At 36.3% G+C, this 22,874-nt stretch overlaps 1 protein-coding gene and 1 long non-coding RNA gene across 4 annotated transcripts in view; one reads left to right on the forward strand and one right to left on the reverse strand.

Annotated features, from left to right (window-relative positions):
* The window catches only part of CLYBL (citramalyl-CoA lyase), a 222,111-nt gene that overhangs the window by 193,786 nt on the left and 5,451 nt on the right, over nucleotides 1-22,874 (forward strand). For 2 of the 3 annotated variants that reach the window (XM_043535105.1, XM_037896411.2), the window contains exons 4-7: nucleotides 1,708-1,809; nucleotides 3,777-3,870; nucleotides 5,306-5,473; nucleotides 10,702-10,826. In XM_043535105.1, coding sequence (XP_043391040.1) covers nucleotides 1,708-1,809; nucleotides 3,777-3,870; nucleotides 5,306-5,473; nucleotides 10,702-10,826 — 489 coding nt within the window. Of the gene's footprint in view, nucleotides 1-1,707; nucleotides 1,810-3,776; nucleotides 3,871-5,305; nucleotides 5,474-10,701; nucleotides 10,827-11,717; nucleotides 11,820-22,874 lie in introns of all 3 variants that reach the window. The other variant, XM_037896412.2, reaches the window with a different exon arrangement.
* Nucleotides 1-22,874, reverse strand: part of LOC119565919 — a 122,506-nt gene that overhangs the window by 59,479 nt on the left and 40,153 nt on the right. The window lies entirely within an intron of this gene.

A 22,874-nucleotide genomic window follows, 5' to 3' on the forward strand; every position in this document is an offset into this window, starting at 1 on the left:
ATTGGTGCTTATAACAAATTATAAAAAGAAAGAGGAAGGGGACAGTATTTAATTAAAAATTCTCTCTCTTTTTTTTTAATCTTCAAAACAAAAGATATTAAAATAGAGCGGGTTTTTTTTAAAGAAACCTAACAAGATGACTATTAAAATGTTTTAAATCTAAAAAGAGTTCTTCCTTTTAAACCTTCAGCTAAGTTATAAAACCCTAGCATCCATTAATATTTTTTTATTTAAAAAAATCAAAATCATATAGAGATCTTCAGAACTAAAGCTGAAATGATTTTAATACACTGCTGCCAGTGTTCATGCTCTGACCTGTATGAAGTTTACTATTTTCTGTTGCTCTACCTAAGACACTGTACATGTATGAATTTGAATTGCAGTGATTTTCTTAATGCTATATATTTTAGCTGACTTCTTTTCTCTGGGGAAAAGTTACAGAAAAGATGATGATGATGCACAGAAAAATGTGGGGATGGCAGAATTCTTCATCGTGAAAAGCTGTGATTTATTTTGGCTTAATTGTAAAGTTACTGCAAATTGCTCGAAAGCTTTTTAAAGATCTCAGTGATTAGATTTTCCTTTCTTTTGGGGAGGGGTGAAGCGGGGGGGGGGGGGCTAAAAGGGGAAATAACACCTCTAATCCAGCTTCTGGTAAATAGGCTGCCAGCTTTTAAAATGAGTTTCCTTTCTATTAGTCAGAATATTATGCTAAGCCTTAAGCATTAGTTTTTTATGTTGCCATAGCAGCCTTATTCCTGCAGGGTTGTGACCTGTGATGATTACAGTACAAAGCTTATAGGGTCTTGAAACCCCCTTTGAAGATGAAAAGTCTTTGATGGTTTATATTTATGCAAATCTCTTAGATATGATTTACCCAACTGAGACTGAATGGAGAGATGATTAAAATTCCCTTTTCCTTTGATATCCATTAATGGTTGCATATTCCTTAAATTTAAAATGGATGTATGTGTTATTTTTGTCTTTATTTACTAAAATATCTTCTACCATACCTGTGATATGTTTATCTCCTCACAAATTACTAGATCCAGAGAGACATAATAGATTTACAATATACGGGGGTTTTTTTTCTTTTGAAAGGAGAAAAATCTGTGCAAGAGCTTTTGTATGTTTCCAGATGATAGATTTTGGAATTTGGGCTACCCCACTGACAGCTCAGAGCTAGCTGTGAACTGGTCTCATGGAAAAAATTGGAAAGCTTTGGTCTTCAAAGAATTAAACTTCCTTTTTAAGGCCTTCCTAGGTAAGCTAAAAATTATGAAGAAAAGCCTACTGAACAAAGGGTAACGGTGCCGTAATGAATAATACGGATGCCACTTAGAAATCTGCAGAACAGTTACAGTGATGTTAGTATTAGACGTGAAACAAAACAGGACATCAGGTATATCAATACTTCATTGTTTTTAAGGGCCTACTGATTTGCATCTAACTACATTAGAGTGATAGGTGTTAAGCAAATATTTTTACAATTAAACCTTTAAACTTCAAAATATATGATAATGTTGCAATTCAGAATTGTAGGCCTCATAACAGACCTGGTTAAAAGCCTGAGGGTTTTTTATTACAGTTCTGGTTTTGTTTGTTTTGTCATTGCAGCCAGGTGAAAGATCTGAAAAGGTGCACGTACATGTGGATATTTGTAAATGAATTTTTCTCTGGTCACTTATAATATTGTTCTGGTTTTAGTTTTCAGACAAATTTTTACGTCACTTAAAAGGCCGAACACTTGTAGAACCAATGAATTTAATCCCTTTTGTGGAGACTGCAATGGGGTTGCTCAATTTTGAGGTAAGGAACCTTGATGTGGTGAAGAGTTCACATTTTATCCTATCAGCAACCTAGGTATATGTTAAATAGTTTATGTCCTTTAAATAAGAAATTTGTCTAAATAGGAGAGGTGAAAATAAATAAAGGAATTATAGTCCCATAAAAAGTTAGTATTTTTATTTCTCATGTTATTATGTAAAGGCCTTGACGAAATCCAAAATATGTCCATGATATGCCAGTTCCAGATAACACATACAGACCATGTAATAAAACCCTATGGAGTAATTTTTATCTTATTTTTACATTTAATTGGTTTTAAAATATGAGATATGCTTTGAAATGATCTGGAGAGCTCAAATTGTTGTAGTAAAATTGACTATTTAGTAACTATCAAAGTTGACTTTGTATAAGCCTGTTTTTATAAATAATCTTTTAATCATTTCAGTGATAATATCATGGTGTTTTTATAATGGATTCTCTTCATAAAATACTTCCAAATTTCGTATTATAGCTCTGAGAACAAATAATCGTTTTTCATATTTGTGTTCATAGGGGTGTGTTCTGCGCTTGGAAGTGTCGCTGGAGCTCTAAGCTACCCAACGCCTGAACCCCTGATTTTTTTTATTCTCAGGTTCCCTTAAGCTCAAAATGTATTTTTTCCTCTGCCTTGTATAAAGATTGTTTCTTTATAAAGCTTCCTAAATATTCTTTACACATTGACTGACCTGATGCTCACGAAATACAAATGGGCCCCAGTCTCAGTATCCAGCCTGTGTTTCTACAGGGGACAGATACCAATGATCATGATATGGAAAATCAAATGCACTAACTGGAAATGCAATATTCTTCTCCTAAAGCTTCAGAGAAAAGTGTCAGAGTAATTCAGGACTTGTACATTTGAGGTGTTTCAAGAACTGTTGAGAGGCCTCATTGTCTATATGTGTATATAAAGCAAAAACATTTATTCTTACTGCGGATCTTAAATATATCTTAGAACATAATTTACAACTTTACTAGATGCACACATTCATGTTCATTGTCAGTACCCAGAGAGAGATCTGATTTTAAATTTTAAAAATTTTTAGAATTTTTTCACTGTGATATTTTGTAGAAGAATTCTTAATAAATACTGTAGTTCTTGGTGTTGACAGGAGAGTTGCAGCTTAAAGTATACTGTATAATCATAATAATTTCTTATCCCACCAGCTCTCCCATATGGATGCCCAGTAGTACAAGTTGTAATTACATCTGTCTCTCTAGGCATACCGTATGTTTCAAGACTATTAATATCAAAATCTTCTTATATAAAATAGTAATAATGTTGGCATGCATTTCTTTATATATAATACCTTTAAGTGCTGCTTGTTTTTACATTAATATACCTCTGCACTACTTGTTGCACTTTTGACTTCCTGTACCTATCTTTTAGTTGTATTTGACAGTATTAAAGATTTTAAATTCTCCAGTAAGGAATTCTTCCAGTAAGGAATTCACGACATGTTGAAACCTCCAACTATTATTTATTTAATAAAAGATATTCTGGTCTTTGTTTCTGATGCAAAATCATTACATGCCAAAGCATAAACTATTATTATTGCTAACATGCACATATTGTTAATATGTGCTTATTTTGGACAGTATTTAATAAGTACTTGGTTTACTGTAATTACATGTATTTCTAAAGTGCCAATCATAGTGGTATCCATGGCATTATGGTAAGCTCATTCATATTTGACGGGGAAAAAAAGAGTAGGAAATCCAGTATTGCATGCTGTAGCTGCAGTGTATGTATTCATATGCACACATATTGTTTTAGATTTTGCTATGGGTCATTTTAAGACATTCTGTGCAGTACAATAGTGACAGTACTTTGTTTAGTAGGAGCAATTTTAGCTGAAAGATTTCCAGATTTTGATAATAAGATAAGTTTGTATAACATGTCTCTGTTATCCCTGCATTCCAAATTCATGTTGTGTTCTTATTTGAAGGCAGTCTGTGAAGAAACATTAAGCATAGGATCCCAAGTTGGCCTTCATTTGGATGCAGTAGTCTTTGGAGGAGAGGATTTTCGAGCCAGCATAGGTTCTGACCTGTTTGTTTATTATAAATGTTAATGTATGACATTTGTAGTTGAGAATACTGATGGTATTTTATCCACTTGTCTTGACTGCAATAACTAAAGAACTCTAAACGTATGATTCTGCACTTACTTATATTGGTACATTTCCCCATCTTTCTGCATAATTTTTATTAATGTAAATTATGTCATTGGTATTTTGCAATTCAGAGCTTGATAAAATGATGACTTACAAAACACTGACTTTTCCCTATTCTTCTTGTCACACTGTAGCTAAAATAAAAAATAAACCTGTTGAATCACTAAACTTATTTTAAACTGTAATACTCATATGACCAACTATCTGTATATTCTCTTAAGAACCATATTTCAAGTCAAATTTTCATATGTCTGTTTTTAACGTTAGTTACAATGAAATGTATTTTGATATCATTCACAATACTTCCTTGTTAAGTTTTGCTTTAATAAATGCATTATAAACATTTCCTAGGTCAAAACAGTCATATCTCCTCGTAGACCTGTGTTACACTGATAATGCCATTCGTCCAAAACCAGAAATATTTCAAAATCCCTTTTGTAAATTATTTGCTTAACAGAGACATTATCTGCTAAAAGCCTCTTTTTAATCTGATTCAGCTATAAACTCCTTAAAGGCAACAAGTACAGTTCAGCAGTATCAGTTTCTTAATGAAGTATATACATATTCTAATGTAACAATTAACAAGAAGTTATTCTATACAAATTGATAATCCATATCTGGACAGTCATCCTAAGGAAAAGAGAACAGATTATTATTTTTTCACACCAGGATTCATGTGAGAATGTTTTTATCTGATAGACTGTGGACTCGTGAATTCTTGTGAATGCTTTTGGCCCCTCTCAAAAGTCATCTGCCATAATTTTTCAAATTTTCAAATCCAAAGCTTAAACATTTGGCTTAGGACATCGGTTGTGACAAGAATCGCAACCAAGGAAAGTGCAATTCTGTTCCCAGTGTGAGGTTTTTAACCATTTCCTTGTACACAGTATATCCATCTGTGTAATGTTTTTCTTGGTGTAACGCTTTTCAGTGCCATTGCAATAAGTAATAGAAGCAAATGATTACTGAAGGTGGATTCCTGCAGCCCTTCCTCAGCCAACACTCCCATTGACTTCAATCTCAGGATCTATTATTTGAACCAAATCATACCCTAAATTTCAGAAACTAAGACACGAAGAAAATATTTTTTCTGGATAAGCTTAATGTTTTCCCAACTAAACTATTTAAATTATCTCTTTACAACATATGGTCAGTTAACCTTTGTATCCCTCAATTATTATTATTATTTTTTTTAATGATGTAAACAAGAACACAAAGAAATTTTGTTTTATGTTAAAAAAGTTTCAAATGAGAAGATTTTAAAAACAAAGTTAACTTCTTTCTATTCATTGTTTTCTTAGGTGCTACAAGTAGTAAAGAAACTCATGATATTCTGTACGCCAGGCAAAAAATTATTGTCACAGCAAAGGCTTTTGGCCTACAAGCTATAGACCTTGTGTACATTGATTTCCAAGATGAAGATGGGCTCCGTAGGCAGTCAAGAGAGGGTGCCCTAATGGGATTCACTGGTATGGTTATGTGACAATGTCTACAAAAATTATGCATTTTCCTTACAAAATATAGGCACATTTTATATCACTTAGACTGCAAACTAGTTTGTGTTCACAGAGCAGTTGTTGATCAGTCAGTGCTGTCAAATGCATCCCCAATTACTTATGCTTTTAAAATTGCAGATAAAAAATTCAGACTGCAAAATCAGAGGCTGCTTTTCCAAAATCACATCAAGTATATCACTATTTTTGTAAGGGAAGCCTGGGTATAAGATGTACAGTATGTGATTCTTCCTGACAGACCGTTCAAGTGAGATGTGATATTGTGCTTTGTGATGAACAGTTTATTTTTTTATTACTTTTTTGTATTTTTAAACAATTGCTAATATTTTTTAATGTATTTATTTATTTATTTGATGTGGTGAAAGAGTGGATAACCCCCCCTTCCCCAGATATGCTAATTCATATATGAAAGTTATTGTCATGTTGTTTTCTTTGATTTGATTTTCCATATTCTGGCTCCCCTCCCAGTAAGTGTTTGTGCACCTGGTGACACCTACAGGTACTGGCAGACGGCAAGACCAACAGGCTCCTTGCAACAGAGTCCTGTGACACTGATGGTTATCCAGTAATTGGTATACCACATTACTGACTATCACCAGTGAGACATCGCAGCAACCAAAAGATGGTGCTTTTGCAATAGAAATGTACCATTTGCTATACATTCTAGAATTCTAGAAATTAGTACTAACACTTTAAATGATTTCTCTCAAAAATTATAATTCAAATTAGAGTCAAGACAGTTGTATAAGTGTAAGCTATTCATTATTGAAAGAATATATCCTGAGGTAGTGATATAACAAGAGGCGACACTTTTCAAAGTAAAAGTAATGGCATATGGTACTTCAAATTACTTTCATTATCTGAACAAAAATATCAAATGAAAATTAAAGTTAGTCTAAATGTTTCACACTTTGATGTTAAAAACAACATAGAATGTCTGAAGAAAAGCTTTGTGTAAACTCAAAAGTTTGTCTCTTTCACCAGCAGAAGTTGGTTCCAATAAAAGATATTACCTTCCCCACCCTGTCTTTCATTTAATTAATAGTAATTCTAGACTCTCTTCAGGACAGATTCTGCCCTATTCCCTGTTGAACCTGGTACAGTACTTGCAAAATCTGAATCTAGATTCAGAGACAAAATTGTAACTGTACCAGAGCTATGGAATATTATTTATGTCCCTGTGGACTTTCAGGGCCCAATGCTATTTCTGCTCAAGTCAAAAGGAATATGACAGGGCTCTTTGACTTCACCACCTGCTGAAGGCTAAGACACACAGGCCAATATTTTCTAATTTAGGCACCTAAATAAAATAACCTGTTTTTTAAAGGTCTTGAGCATCTGCAGCTCCTGTTGAAGTCCGTTGGCGTTGCAGGTGCTAAGTATCTTTGAAAATTAGGCCATTTTATTTAGTGTATAAATTAGAAAAATGTGGCCATCACTAACATTGATGACATTTGGGTCCAACTGATCGTGTATAGGAAGTCATCTGACATCAGTATGGTGGGGTTTTGGAGAGGTAACAGTGGAATTGGCAGTACCTAGCTGCAAATCGTTTAAAAATACAAAAATATGACTGAAGTTGTTAGACTCAGATATGGCATAAGTAGAAAGGCTACATCTGACAATTCAGGGTGTCAAGTGCAGTTCATTCCTAACTCAGCCGTGGAGGGTCTTTGGCCTTTCTATATTAGCTTTAAAGATCTGCAGAAGGGGCTGAGCTCATTAACATGAACTCGCAGCTTTTGCCTTTTCCCTGTGTCTCTCCGTGGCTAGAATCAGGAAATCTCAAAAAATAGAATGTCCCAGCATATAATCTGATAAATAGTCCAATCAGATGTGAAGTCATAGTCCATGATCTTCCACTGGGCAGAAGGCTGTGGATCGTTTTTGCTTAATGACCCCCTTATTTCATACAGCTGTCTAGTAGTGTGGTAATAAAATCTTGATGTTATTACGTTAATAGAAGTTCTGAATACTTATCTTGTATTTTAAAGTTTTTTGGGTCAAATCTTGCTAGTTTTACTCACAACTAATGCCACTGAAGACAACAGGTGTGACTAAAATGAGCTAAATCTTTTACACAGCTAAAGTAATGATTAATCAATTAATTGGCAAGATACACAGAAAATAGATACAGTACTTATTTGGGACTCATCGGGCCAAATTCACTGTCTTCCTAAACTGATGCAACTCCAGAATACTCAACAAAGTTGTATATATTTACATAGGCCTGCAGTGAATTGTAACCCTTAATGTAAAGTAATCAAAATATGTTTATTGAAGTTTAAATAGTGTGCACATCTCAGAAATATAATTACTCAATATAAAATGGTTTTTCTATTTATTTAAATGCTTATCGGACCATCACCACCGTAGTATCTGTTTTCTTCTCATTTTCTTTTAAATTAGACATTGTAAGCAGCCTATTGTTTCTGCAATAAATGTGCATGTATGTACTGCATGTTTTCAATCATCATTTAGCCAGTGTAGATTATTTTAAAAATAGGTTTACTTTTACCGCAGCTTATGTTTTACAGTACCATAAAATATGGACTTTAAATCAATGCATTGTCTATATAAATGGTCATCAGCTTTAGGAATGTTTATATCCAAAAATAAGTAAACCTTGGAATAAAGCTTTAACAGCTGACTTAGTCATTATAGCTACTGCAGTGCTACATGCTGAGAAGCTAGATATAAATATGAAACACTATAGGTTTTCCTCTCTCTTTTTGCAGTCTTTTGTAGAAGACAAAAATGACACCATCATATAGTTACCTAAAGACTTGACAGGTATTGATTTAAAGCACAATATATCAAGTGGTACTGTAAAAAGGATTTCATGGTCATAAATTTTAATGTCTTCCAATTTTGCACCCTCTCAGTAACTCGTCAATAACAACAGTTCAGTTTAAAATATTTGCTTCATTCCTGCATGGCATTAAACTCTATTATACAGTTGTTTGGATACATAAGATGTGACAAAAGGCAACTCAGGCCACAAAACAAATGCTACATTATATTTTCTATAATCTGTTCACCAATGGGAATGCTAAACAAATTGCAGTTTTTTACTATAAATACATTTTTAAAAACTAATTTTAATATAGAAATGCAGTTGCCTTTTAAAAAATAATGTATATTGAGATTTTGATTTTTTAATTGTAATTTAAGTCTTTGTTATAATTTTACATAGATAATTTTCAGGAAAAATATTTTCATTAAGCTTTGTAGGCATCACTATGAATTATGTACACAATCTTCAATTTCAGAATTACCAGTTTAACTATTAAAAATAAAGCAAATTAAAACCAAGAAGAATAGTAATTTACTCACTTATTGCTATCTTTTGATTTCATTAAAAATTCTCTTTAAATACAATTAATATTAAATATATTAGCAAAAGAAATTTTCTGTTCATTTAATTTCTTTCTAACGAAATAGTCCTTAAAGTATTTAAAGTTTTAAACTACAATTTTAAATTATTTTTTTCAGTAGTGGATTGGAGTGTCAGAACCTGAATATGTGGATGCCCTGAGGATTGTAAATAAAGGATTGTGTAACAGGAAATAAAATAAAATTGAGCTTCTATGGCAAATTCTTCTAACAAATGTGATAATTCTGAACAATTCTTACTTGTTTATAAAATACGTCTTCAGCTAAATTGGTTCACAAATGTATTTTTATGTAAACTAAATTTTATATTATGTTGCTGATGGTTGCAAATATTTTTTTTGAATTGTTAAATCATTTAAAAATGAATGCTTAATTTCCACAGTAATACATATGAATTATTACATGAAATAATTTATTTATATTCAACGTATCCAACTTTTAGTTTAAATGGGAATTTTAAAAAATAGCTTTTCTACCTGGAAAAACACAGTTAGGAACCAGTACCACAAACTTTTACTTACATGTGCCCTGATCCTTCACTGAGATCCACTAGCATGGACCTCTGCACTCATCCAGAGTCCCATTGGATCAGTTGGATACCAGATGGTGCGGGGGATCCTGACACAGGTTTAGGGCCCCGAATAGTATTTATGCACACAGGTAGTCTGACTGAGCAGCCCTTACTCACGTGAGAGATTCCAATCTTGAGTGGTTCTGTGCATGTGAGTAACATGGGACCACTTCTGTGAGGAAGGACTATTCATTTGACTAAGGGTTTGCAGGATCAGTCCCTGAATTGGTAACTATACTTATTTGATGTAAAAGAAAATTAAAGTCTCAACCATGAACATTTAAGTAAACAGGGATATTACAGTATAATTGCTTTATAATGAACATTTTAAAATTAATTTAAATATAAAACCATGCAAAATCACACCACCATGTGAAAATTCCTTTTGAAAAAATTAAGAATGTAAAATGCTATTTTAAAAAATGTAAAACAAATAATATAGACATTGTTTAATTTAAGCATATACAGTATGAATTAAAACTTAATACCTGACTCAGCAAGCAAATGTGAAAATCTGTACTAAAATTAACAGGGAAAATTTGATTTCTTTTTATTATATTTTTATATATATTTATGCAAGAAAGGATAAAAAGATGTCCATCTAAGCCTCTAGGTACTTTTAAGTTCACTAATATAACAAATAACAAAAAAGTATTATGCACCAGCAGTAACTAACTAATCATTAAGGCGGGGGAAGAATTTTGAATATTTTTTAGTTGCTAAACAAATTATGGGAATGTAGGGACTAATCCTTTTGTAGAATTAAAAAAGCTATCAATGAAATATAGCTTGTTTTGTTGTTTAAATATCATTTTCAGGTTGTTTAATTTTTCAATAAAACAGTAATTGTCAGTTTCTGATGCTATTATTTATACTGCTAGAATGTAAAGATATATATTATATTTAAATTATTATTGACAAGATTTGTCTAACACTTACACCTGTAATGACAAAAGGAAGATGTATGGATTGAAATGGAAGGAAAGAATTGTATTTTTTGAATAGTAACAAATACAGCTTCTGTTTTAGTTATATTTGTTCATATAGTATCTAGCAAAAGATTGTTATTCAGTTTAATAATACAAGAAATCTAGTCAAATAATTAGTTATTTAACATAAAGTCTATGAGGCGTTTAACAGCCTCAAGTGGTTGGAACATTTTGTTGAACATCTGTTTGTTGATGCATGATTCTAGTGTTATTAATCTTCTTTGTAGGTAAGCAGGTGATTCACCCTAACCAAATTGCTGTTGTCCAGGAACAGTTCTCTCCAAGCCCTGAAAAAATAAAGTGGGCACAAGAACTGATTTCTGCTTTTGAAGACCATCAGCGATTAGGAAAGGTAAATATTTTATTAATACCACATATAGAATACCAGTTAGAGTAATATTTAAATTTGAGGAAAAATTGAAGCATGTAGTGGGGAGTGTTTGTTTTTACAATAAAAAGTATATAGTAACTTATGGTTTTATTAGCAAAATATACGTCAGGACAGAATAAAGCTAGAATATTCACGATAAATATGGAACTTCTCAAATACATTTACAAATACACTTTCTTTATTTTCCTGCCTGTCTTAACTTTTATCCTTTAAATAAAATTATTTGCTGCTTAGAAAATTAAAAATACTCTTAAATTATTTCACAAAAATCATGATGATATTGTCATATGAAAATAATTTGCAATCAAAGGACAGGTAGCATGGAAGAAAAAATACATCCTGCTTGCTTTGGTATTACTTGTGGGAAGAAATTAATAGATTTGAAATTCTTTATTTTTAAAAAATATCTGATACAGTGTATTTAGTTATGGGGGTCCAATTCTGCAATTGCTTACATGTGTGAATAAAGTTACTTATGTGCATAACTGTTTGCCAAATATGGCTCTTAATAATTAAAAGTGGGAATGTTTTCTATGTATTTGTACCAATTTCTGGACCTGAGATTTGGATAGAGTGGAAAGCAAATTAACACTAGAATATGATTGTTCCTAATTTAGTGCATCATTGAGTCTCACGTTTCCTGCTCTGTGGGTTTCTGCTATGTAAATATTGCGGTGGTGATGCACAATCTGTCTCCACTTTGTGCCAGTAATACTTAAATTAGGGGTCGCCTGAAGGAAGATTTTATGCTAGTTGCAGCATTGTCAGTTAATTATCTTAAAGGTTATTTGCTATAATCCAGTTTGCCTCTTTTTGAAAGAAAAAAGTTGCAGCTAAGTATGTTTATCTTAGTTACAGCCAAACCTGATCACGTTAAAAAGCCTGGGGAGTTTTGATGTTCCCAACATTTAGTTGCACACAAACTGAAATGCCTGAAGTGTGTTTGTATAAAATGTAAGTGAAAAATAATCATAATTATAAGTAAAAAAATCTTCTGTAGTAAAGCTGAGGATGCAAGACTATGTACAGATCTGTACTTTTTACTGGTAGTGTATAAATATTCCCAATAAATTCCTTTACTTTATGATATGTGGATATACATTGGAAGTTAGATCTTCCCCGTTTGCACACATTTCTAATGCAGGAAAGATTGCATATTAGAAATTCTAGAAAGATCAGAGCAGATTTGTGATTCATTTATGCCTACATTTCAGAATAAGGCTATTAGAATAATAATTTATTATTATAATACAGTTACTGGTCTGCCCTTCACTGTCTACGGTATCTACTAACATGTCCATCACTATGATATTTGGGTGCCAGCCTGGATAATTGTTTCAGGTCACCATCATATGTTATCTTCCTGTATCTCTTTGTTCTGTTCCCCTTATGTCTATGCTTAGTGTAAGTAACAGAGAGAGAACATTCATGCATGATTTTTCACATTTTTCTGATTGATACACGCTACATATCTTACAAATGCATTTTGCTGGGTATACACAATGCCAGTGGTGGGTTTTTTCAGGGAAATAAGAAGCAGATAAATAATAAACATTCAAAGGACAGACTCAATAGAATATTTGTTTATGTTTATGCCTTGTACCTCATGAGCCCATATAAATTTAATTTCAAAACCCTATCAAAAGAGTACACCTTTTGTTGTATAACTGGGGTGAGGGATATATGGTAATTTACAATATTCGTAGCATAAAATTACAAAAACCTTACAGATATGGCATTTAAAGATCCTGCATTATGGAAGCATTACTTTTCTAATTTGTTTTAAAAGTATTATTTTAATGGCACTTTGTCCCCGGAATGCTGGTTTCTTGATTAGATCAGCACTTTATGAAAGTTTTATTGTAACAAGTGCTTTCTAATTAGATTAGAAGCTTCTATAACTCTTTGGCAAATAAAGATTTGCTGCTTTACTAACCAGTTTCCACATTTCTGTATATTTTGTGAATAAAGATCTATCCAAAAAACAAACAAACAAACCCACCACCCCTGGATAAGCAAGTTATTTTGTGACCTGGCTGGAATTCTTAACATTTATATACTACTACTTTTTCATAACAAAAAAATTAGTAAATAGATTTCTGTGTGCAATGTTTCCTGCAAAGTTCTTCACTGAGTTTCTATGGCTGTATTATAAATGTGTAGCCAAGAAAAGCCTGAACAATCTGATTACTTAATTTTTCCAAAGCAAAGGTGTCTCACAGGAGGGATCTCACGCTGTGTGTCCTAGAGAGATGTTAAAATTACAATAATAACTCTTCCCATCCCATCTTGTAAGAAATATTCCATATATTGCTTTTAGAAATCCTAATGTGCAGATAGTGAAACACCACTCCTGCTTTTCTTTTTATTTTATTAAATTAGAACTTGCATGTCAGTAGGTCCAAAAATATAGCTTTGGTTCATACTGTTCAGTCTTGCATGTTTTTTGTTATGTTATTAATCAAAATTGAAAGCCTGGAAAAAATAAATGCAAGGGATTTGAGTGGCTCGGTTGCTCACAGATAAATTATTGGTCTTCAACCTCTAGGATCACAGTTTGTTGTTAATTGGTTTCAAAGTTTGATGCCCTTAGTCAACAATAGTTTGCATTAAAATACAATAATCAGCTCTCATAATTTATCACAGTTTGACAGATACAACAGTCATAGTAATCTTTGTTTGAGAAAAGGCTGAAATCAGACTACTATATCTTGGAGACTAAAATGCTTTGACATAGTGGTCCCTGCATTTGAGAAAAGAGGTTAGTAAGAATTAGGATCACAGGTGGACTCTAGGGTATTTTAGACACTCCTGTAGTCCCTAGGGAGAAAAAAAGATTCTGCTTGCCCAAATTATTTGGAATAACATTATGGGCATGGTCCTGTTTGCACTGAAGCCAACGACAAAACTTTCATTAACTTTTTAATAGTAGCAGGATTGGGGCCTATGCATAGGTAATGAAAAAAGGGAATGACTAACACGATGTATACACCACTGATCCAAAAACTGGACCTCCACCTGGTGTGTCATTTGTGTTTGTACTTTATTGTTTGAGTCTGATTTGGACATTGTTGAACTAAATCACCATTCTTTGTAAAGGGCTTTGAGATCTGCAGATGAAAAGTGCTGTATGAAAGCAAAGTATTACTGTAATACAGCTTCAGTAATTTTTCAAAGAGAAGTGCATTGTACAATTGCTGTAACGTATGCTTCTTGGGACTAAATTCAGGTACAACCCCCATGAAAATCTAAAAGTGGCATAAAATAGATCTTGATCATAGACTGGGTTCAAGAAGCAAGATAGTGAATCTTGCACTTATGTGGCATTTAGTAGGCCAAATTTTGCTCTCACTCTGGTTTAAATCTGGAGTAGCTCCACTGCAGTAAATGGAGATAATAAAGTGATACAAATCTAAATTAAATGAGGACAGAACTTGGTCCACATGGCTTACAAAATGAATAACTTACACTCCAAAAAAGCAAGCTGAAGGTAGCAGGAAAAGCTATTAATAGGGTAGAAGAAAAAACAGCTCTCCTTTTAATGTAACTACATTACACTTTACCATGTACCCTCATTTTCTCAGCCAAAATGCAACTTACTCCACCATTACATGACTGATAAATTTGACCAAAAGTACTTTAAAAACCAAAGAAGCTTTTTGTTGTTTATATATAATACAAATAGTAAATTAGTTTTAAAATATATTCAGATTGAGTATTCTTGTGCAATCTGAGTTTTATATTAGTATTTATAAGTATTATATTAGGTACAATATCATTTCTGTAAGGGTCTTTACCAGTCGTCTGAGTTGGGTTTTTAAATCTGATATCAAGCAAAAATGACAAATGGAGTGCAAAAAGATAAAATAAAAGTGTAATTAAGTTTTTACATAAATAATAAGTTGTAAATATTTTAAAGGAACCTGATTGGTCAACCAGAAAAGAAAGAGCTAAATATTGCCTCAAAAATCACATGTAAATTAAGTGAAATTTAAAGTTAGGATTAGTAATTCACAGTTCAAAACTGTAACTTTGGTTGAGTGCTTTAGGCTCCACTGGGCTAAGCTGAAAGAATGATATATGTAGTGCTATGTATGGATAATATTCTTAGCAGGCCTTTGGCATCTGAATGATATGTGAACTCAAGTGATTTGGCAAACTATGTAGTAGCTTTTGTGGTCCTTCCTGGAATCCTTTTATTTACACAGTATCTGATCTGCAAGGGAATTGCTCACAAAGGCCCTGTCATAACAGTCTTTGTTTAGAAAAGTCTGAACCCAGGCTACTGTATCTTGGAAACAATCTTCATGCTAGGACTTGTATTTGGGAGTGCCCCAACTCCCCTTGAGGTCAGTTAGTGTCTTTCCCCTATTGCAGTGGGAGTGGGATCCAGCCCTCAGTAAGGATTCTGTCTGTCTGTAGCATCTGGCTCCCACTGCCTTCCCAAGGGGCTGTTGTTCTGGGAGAGGGCTCCTTAGCACCTGTGCCAATGTGTGTGTGTAGTCAGGAAACACTGGCCCCCAAGCTCTTCCTTCATGCTGGGCTTGTATATACTTACAACGCTGCAGCAGGGTAGCTCTAGTGCTTCAGTGAGACACTACCTGAGCCGACGGGAGGGATTCTCCCGCTGGCTTAGGTTCTCCACCTCCCCTAGAGGTGGTAGCGAGGTCTCCGGTCAACCCAGCACTGTCTACACTGGGGGTCAGGTCGGTTTAACTGCATTGCTCGGGTGTGGATTTTTCACATAAAATATAGTCAATATTATTAACAAAAGTAGCTGTTATTCACAAGAGAGATCAAAGAAGTGTGCTATAGCATAACTGGTGGATTTCCTCCCATAGAAAAGACTATTTGGGGGAAAATTGTGAACTTTTGTTATGCAGTGGTAAGGGGCACATTAGCTTGTTATTCTTGCATATGCTGACTCCACACTGGTATGACCAATCCTGTGCACAGTTGGGGTAGGTGTGAGGCAGAAAGGTCTGAACTGCAAAGCAGGCGAAGAGCCTGCAGAAGCTCATGAGAGCTCTGGGAGCTTGTACAAATGATTTGCGTACCCCTTCTGTCCCCAAGCAGGCCCTCTGTGGATCTTGATCCTTTTCCCTCCTGTCACTGAAGCCCTGGGGCTAAAGCACAGGGAGGCTAATACACGCTGCAGCCTGGGCCCAAATGTCAACACTGCAGTTAAACAGCCCCTTAGCCTGAATCAGCTGGCACGGGTCAGTCACGGGTTTTTAATTGCATCGTAGACGTACCCAAAGAGTCCAACATCAGTTTAAAGGATACTTTGGATAAGAAAAGGGAGTCTGTCTCTACAAATATTCTATTTGAGTGCCTCACTGTTTCTAGCATCTGTGTATTCTGTATATCTTGTGCATCCAGGTTAGTTATTTGATAGCTGCCAGTTCCTGCCTTCCCAGAAACGAGTTAAGAAAAGAAGCTACCCAAGAATCCTGGATAGATTTGGATTGAGGGGTTCATTTGTAAATAATCTGCTGGGAAGAGAGGAACAGGAAACTTCATCTTTTTATAAACTGAAAGATATTGACCAGGACCATCTCAAGCTTTCCCAAACACTCTCAGCTAGTCCTTGGTGACTTACTAAGCTGTAGAGAGTCATCAGTGAAAAGGGGCAGGGGCCTTGTCCCAGCTCGTTATGATAACTTTTCCCTTTGAAAAGGGGTTTTTAGAAGAAAACCTGGATTCAACCCTACCTGGCCTGTCGGGCAACAAATTTAATCTTCCAATGTTGACTTCTCTGAAAATAATCCTAAAACCTTTTCTGCAGGAAAAATCTCCTGTTTGTAGTCAGGAGGTTCCCTGACAAGCATAAGCATAGTTCCAGTTTTTGGAAAAAGGAGTGCTCATTTCTTTTGTTTCTGTACCTGGAAGTAAACCCAAGCCATTCTCTTGAGCCCCTCAGCAGAGGAGCAAAGGTTTCAGACAGTCAACTTCTTCCCTCCATGGACTTTGCTGAAGGATTTTTTCTTAATCCCAGTGGGAAGTTATCTTTTTGAATTCCTGGGTCTTTTTCCATAGTCTCCTGTGGGTGTCCTCTTAATATCCTCCTGCTTCTTCCCCTTCCCAGAACAGTGGTCTTCCCTTCCTTTCTCTGTAAACTGAGTAACAGTTTGTGGGGTTGGGAACAGTGTTCCCAGGCCCAGGCAAACAGACTTTGATGGATTTATTCCACATTCTTTGTGGCCTCAGAGAAGGAGATATCAGACCTTTTTCTTTTTTTTTTAGGATTTGGAAGTGAGTGAACAATTTCATAAAACCTCAGAGGATTAAAATGGAATCTTTCAACTAGCAATGGATCAGGAATATCCTAGACTTGACTATGCCTGCTTACACATCACCTACTTTCCTTCCCATCAGAAGTACACAAGGTTTGCATTGGCTAGCTGATATTTCCAGTTCAGCACTTCTCCATTTAGTCTGCCTGAGCGTGTTCACAGTCAGCCCTCCATTGAAAGGATCTTACATAATTACTTATTTCAACAACAGGTTTACTCTTTCACAGTCTCTGGACTGGGTTACCCAAGCAGTATGGGAGCTTTGTTCAACTTACTGGGTCTCATAATGAATGATGGGGGAAGACGATGAATGCTCCAAATCCTGGACTAACTACATGTTTCCTCAAATGTGACCCTGTCAGGGTGAGGAGCTAACACACAGGCCCAAAGAGAGAGAGAAATTAACCTTCTTAGTGTTCAGAAGGCTAATCCGAGGGAAGCACATCTTTTATAAAGTCCATCTGCTCAGCAGTATTTGTGTACCTAGACCATGAAAAACATAATGCTGCTAGGGAAGTCTGTTCCTTTATTTTTGTTCATCTGAGTAGAGATGATGTGTAGAGAGAAGAGGTCATCATCCTCTTACTTGGGCCATATTGGGTCCAGGTCACCTTAACTGTACAGCAGACTGGCTAAAGCAATAAAAGAGTATTCTAGAAGAATTGTCCTAAAGGCAGAAGTCTTTCAGCAAGAATTGGGGAGTCCCCATCATATACCCATTTGCAACAAAATGTAGTACCAGGTGTTCCCCTTTAGGCAGCATTTCATGGAACTTTCTCCTGGCTTGCAATTTTATCTTCTTTCACTAATTGGCGTGTCCTAAAGAAAACTGAAGGTCACAAAACTGCTTTCATCCTAGTTACCCTGAACTGGCCAAAGTGGTCTTGGTGTGCAGAGTTCATATAAGACTCCTTCTATACTTAGGCCAAGACCTTACTCAGCAGGACCCAGTAACACCCCATACCTGGGTCCCACTTGACCTGGTTCATAGTAGGGTATTCCTGAAGTCCTGAACTTCTCCGACATGGTGGCCCAGACCATGCTGTACACACGCACAAAGAATAATTTATTTTGCTTCCTGTTGGGTGTGGACAGTTTTTTTCCATGTGGTACAGGGCAATTTTTTTCCCAACTAGACAGGCCAGAAGCCAGGTTTAGTTTTTCTACAGGTTTTTGTCAAAGGCCTATCCCCTAGCTCCATTGGGATTGAAGCCTTTGCACGAAGTACCTTACAGAAGAGACAAAGAGGACATCAAACCTAGGGGCCATTAGCCAGAGCTCATCTGCTGATTAATGATCAAGACAGTAGATAGTGGAAAAGACAGTTTTTCAGGAAGCTGGTTTCCAAAACACAATTTAGGACTTTGATGATCAATAGAAACAACTTGAATTTCATCTGTAACCAGAGAGAAAACCAGTACAATATTTGGAGCTGATGTGTAATATGCTTGCTACAGCTTAGGAAAGCAGATCTCCATGTTCTGTACCTGCCGTAGCTTGAGAGTGGTTTTCAGTAGCATCCCTCATATCAAGAGCATTACAGTAATCCAGATGGGTGGTCACAAAGGCATGGATGATCATGAAAAGACCAAATGCAGATGAAAAAAGGACTTCTGGCCACCTAAGCCATATGCTCTCAGAGATCAGGGAGTATCCCTAAATTGCAAATCTTGTTAACAAAGCATGAGCAAACTCCTTCAGTAATGGGGCCAGTCACTATCCCACATACCTCCAAACAATTAGGACTCTATGTTATCTGGATTGGCATTAGTCCCAAATCACATTCCTCCAAGCCTCAATCTCTTGTCTCAATTAGGTAAAAGGAAATAAAATACCACACTATCTGGGTTAAGTGAAAGACATACACAGCTGCAAGACGTCTGCATACTGATAGTCTTGGAATCATAGAAGATTAAGGTTGGAAGAGACCTCAGGAGTCCTCGAGTCCAGCCCCCTACTCAAAGCAGGACCAGCCCCAACTAAATCATCTTGCCCAAACTGTTTCATTATCTTATCCAAGGGTACATGTAGAACAAGAGAATTGAAAGAATAAACCCCTTTAGAACACCACATACTGTATGAGAGGTCTCAGTGTGCATGAGCAATTGTGCAACACCACCTTCTGGTATCTTTCTGGGGGAAAAAATGGAATGGAACCACTCACATGCAATCCTGTCCATCCCTGCCATAGTCCAGTCAACAAAACATTGCTGGCATATTTAAAGGAATCAGCATGGATACCATCACTGAGGAAGGTCACCAAGTCCATTGTAGTCTCTGTATCATACCTCAGTTGTTTGAGAGAGATCAAGGAAGCGTGAAGACTCTGGATTATATGAGAACTGTCCTGCACTACCTTCTCAATAACCTTGTAAAAACAGCAGTTTAGAGGCCAGGAATAATTAACAAGATCAGAGTCCAAGGTAGGATTTCTTGAGCAGAGGTCTAATGAAGACTTATTTGATGGAAGGTGGCATTTTACCATCCTTCTTAAGGTAAGCATTGATTACCAGACCCAATATCTGCCTGACTGGTTTTATTTTCCATGAGGGAAATAGGTCCAACTCACAGTTAGTTTCCAAAGTTGCTCTAGAACCTCAAGAAGCAAAATTAATTGAAACTGAACCACAGAGGATTTTTGTCCCCTCCAGGTACAGATTTGCTCTCAACAGAATGGCAATCCAATCTGAGTCCAGTCAAACTAACCTGCAAAAAAGGATAGAGTATTTCTGACAGTAAGAAATTTTTTATGATGTTTCCGTGAGGTGGAAATCTGAATTTACCATGCTATTTACCCAACCAAAGTATTTCATGAGGTAAAACTTCTTAGATGCTATTGTGGTAGAGAAGAAAACCTTCACTTCCCCAAGAGCATAAGACTAAAGCCTTCTATCAGGAAATCTTTTAGTCTTGGAACACAATGGACCAACACTGGATCGCTTTATGCTGCTCCATATATTTCGTTTGTCACAAGTTAAGAAAATCTTTGAGGAAGACATATTGGGACAGAATATCCAGAAGCCACTGTACCAGCATTCAAGAATTACAGACGGTCATAGTGCTATTTGCACTATTTGCACATTATTCTTTTTCAGAAACCAATGATATCAACTCAGGTCTGTGTCTCCATGAATGGCATAATGAAATGGGTCCTCTGTCCTAATAAGAACAAACATAAACCCAAACTGATGTGTTGTAAAGTTGAGTCCTGAATATCTCCGATGGCAACTCCACTGGATCTTGACGCTTTATTCCATTAGGTTTTCCTAAAATGTCATTTAAATTGTCCCCCTGCTGCAAAAATTTTGTTCCTTTTTGTTTTGACAGCGAGTAGTGAGAATAATTGCTCTCTGTCCTCTTTATAATATCCCTCTGCCTATTTGTAGTCTGTCACTTTTGTCTCTGTATTATTTTAGACTCACCATGCTCAATTCTTTTTTTCACAGTCGTTATTTTCCAAACCTTATCATTTTTGTTGGTCTCCTCTGAGAACTTGCGACAATTAGTCTCTCTTTTTAAAAATTCCTTTCCAGCTTTGTTTCCTCTTGGTACCTGCTGAGTGTACCCTGCACTCCATCCTCCTAGTCACTTTGGGCTAGTGTTGAATACAAAGTAGATCTACTAGAATCCCATTTGCCACTGCACACTTGACACATAAATTACTGTTGTTTTTTAAAACATTTTGTCTATTTGAGAGAATCTGAAATTTCATTATAAATTCATTGGGCCCAAATGTAGGCCCAGTTTACAGAATGGGATGGGGCACATAAGCTCCAACAGGCTCTGTAGTGCAGGCTGTTCCCATTGCAGTCTAGGAACACTGGCCTGAGGTATAAGGATGTGAGGAGGGGAATATACCTGCTTTGCAGGCATGAGTTGTGGAGCTTCTCAGGAGACAGGGACGCCACCTAAATAATCTCCCTGTTCCCATCCACGCAGCCCTGTATGTATCAATAACCTCATCCATCCCCCCTGCAGCTGGAGCTGCAGAGGACTTAACAATTACGTCAACCTCTGTGCAGCTCCGGTAGGCAGGGAGAGAGGGGAGTAACCAAGTCGCCCCCCTTCTCTCTCTGTCTGAGTTGTTATAGACCTGTCAGCAAGGGAAAGATCTTTGAGACATGGAGGGCCACGCAGTCTTTCCCCAGCTGTTAGTTTGTTAGGGACAAACAGCCTCCACTCCCTGTGAGTGGGACATCAAGGAACGGCTGCCTATACTCTGCTCCCTGACACTTCCCAGTGCCTGAATGCCGCATGTGGCACTCAGGCTGAGCAGAGTCAGAGACTCCGCCTTTGGGAAGGGGAACACATGCTACCCCTCCCCCAAGATCTGCTTTCACAGCTGGTCAACCCAGGCAGGATGAGGAGCTCCTGCAGCTTTGACTTGGTAGAAGCTGCTGGGTGCAGACTGGGTCCCACTCTTTGTAATACCACACCTTTAGGACATTCAGAACGTTGTTACTCTAATGAGAGGTTTTGGTAATGAAAATGAAATGTATACGGTATTGTTTGAAATGGACATAGTGAAGGAAAGTCCAAAAAGGTCATATGACCCTACCTAAAATTTGTAGCCAACCACATTTCTCCTACATCTGGCCATAAGACTTTTGGGTAATCCTGTAAAATACACCCATGTTTAAATACTCTGGAAAGAAATAGGATATTTGTTTATGATGTGCTTTCATAGGGCCATCATTTCACAATCATTCATGATCTGACCTTGGCAGAATGAGCATGACCCTCCTTCTCTGTTTTGTCTTGTTTTTTTTCTTTTTGTTATTTTCCTTCCGCCTATTCCAGTGTAAAATGTATGGGAAATATTCTGGGAACTAATTTACTGAAGCTTTAGGCACTTTCTGCTTTCCACAGGTGTTATTAAGTATCACTTTTGCTTAAAGAATCACATCAACTCTCCAAAAGTGAGATTTGGATAATCAGGAAATCCTGGGTTGACTCCCAGGTTATAGAGCAGGGAGAGCTGAGGAAAAGGAGACAAAGGCATGGGAGTGAGCCAAGGAAGTGAGCCATTTTGCTGAGAGCCCAATCCCAGATGTTCAGTGTCCTCAAATACCATGGAAGTCAATGAGAATTGAGGGTGCCCAGCACTTTGCATCTGGCTCTCAGCACCGTAAAGGGTCAGGCCCTAAATCAGCCTAGCTAAAGTGCCTGAATGGGGAGTCGGTGATGTTCTGTGACTGGCAGAAAAGTAGCACAACACCAGCCAGTTCTGTCCCAGACACCAGTTCTGATGCTGGGAGCAGGAATAGTCTGTGTTGCATTCCCAGCTTGCCAGTGGGGAAATCCCGTGTCAGACCTGCCAGCATTGTTGCTTCCCTAGCTCCACACCCAAAAGGCTTCGGAGCTGACAAAAACTATGTTTCACAGCACTTCTCTACACTGTATACAGACTCTTCCAAGTGGGCCCAGAAGAGTGGTGATGTGAGCAAGTCTAGTACATGGAATCGGCAAATGGAAAGTGTTGGACCAGGCATGTGTTGGGTGTAGTGCCAAAATAGCACCACCTGTGATGGGACTTTTTCTGATAGATAAAATGGAAGTGTAACATCACCACTTTTGACCTTTGCATCAGTAAGAACATGGCAGTTAATTTCAGAGAAGGAAGGTGAAAATGTTAGTGAATTTCCAGTGGAAAAATGTATAAGAAAAAGGAAATTTATAAACAGGGACTAAGGGAGAACAATAAAAACTATGA

Source organism: Chelonia mydas, chromosome 1 (genome assembly GCF_015237465.2).
Source record: "Chelonia mydas isolate rCheMyd1 chromosome 1, rCheMyd1.pri.v2, whole genome shotgun sequence".
Classification (NCBI taxonomy): Eukaryota; Metazoa; Chordata; order Testudines; family Cheloniidae; genus Chelonia; species Chelonia mydas.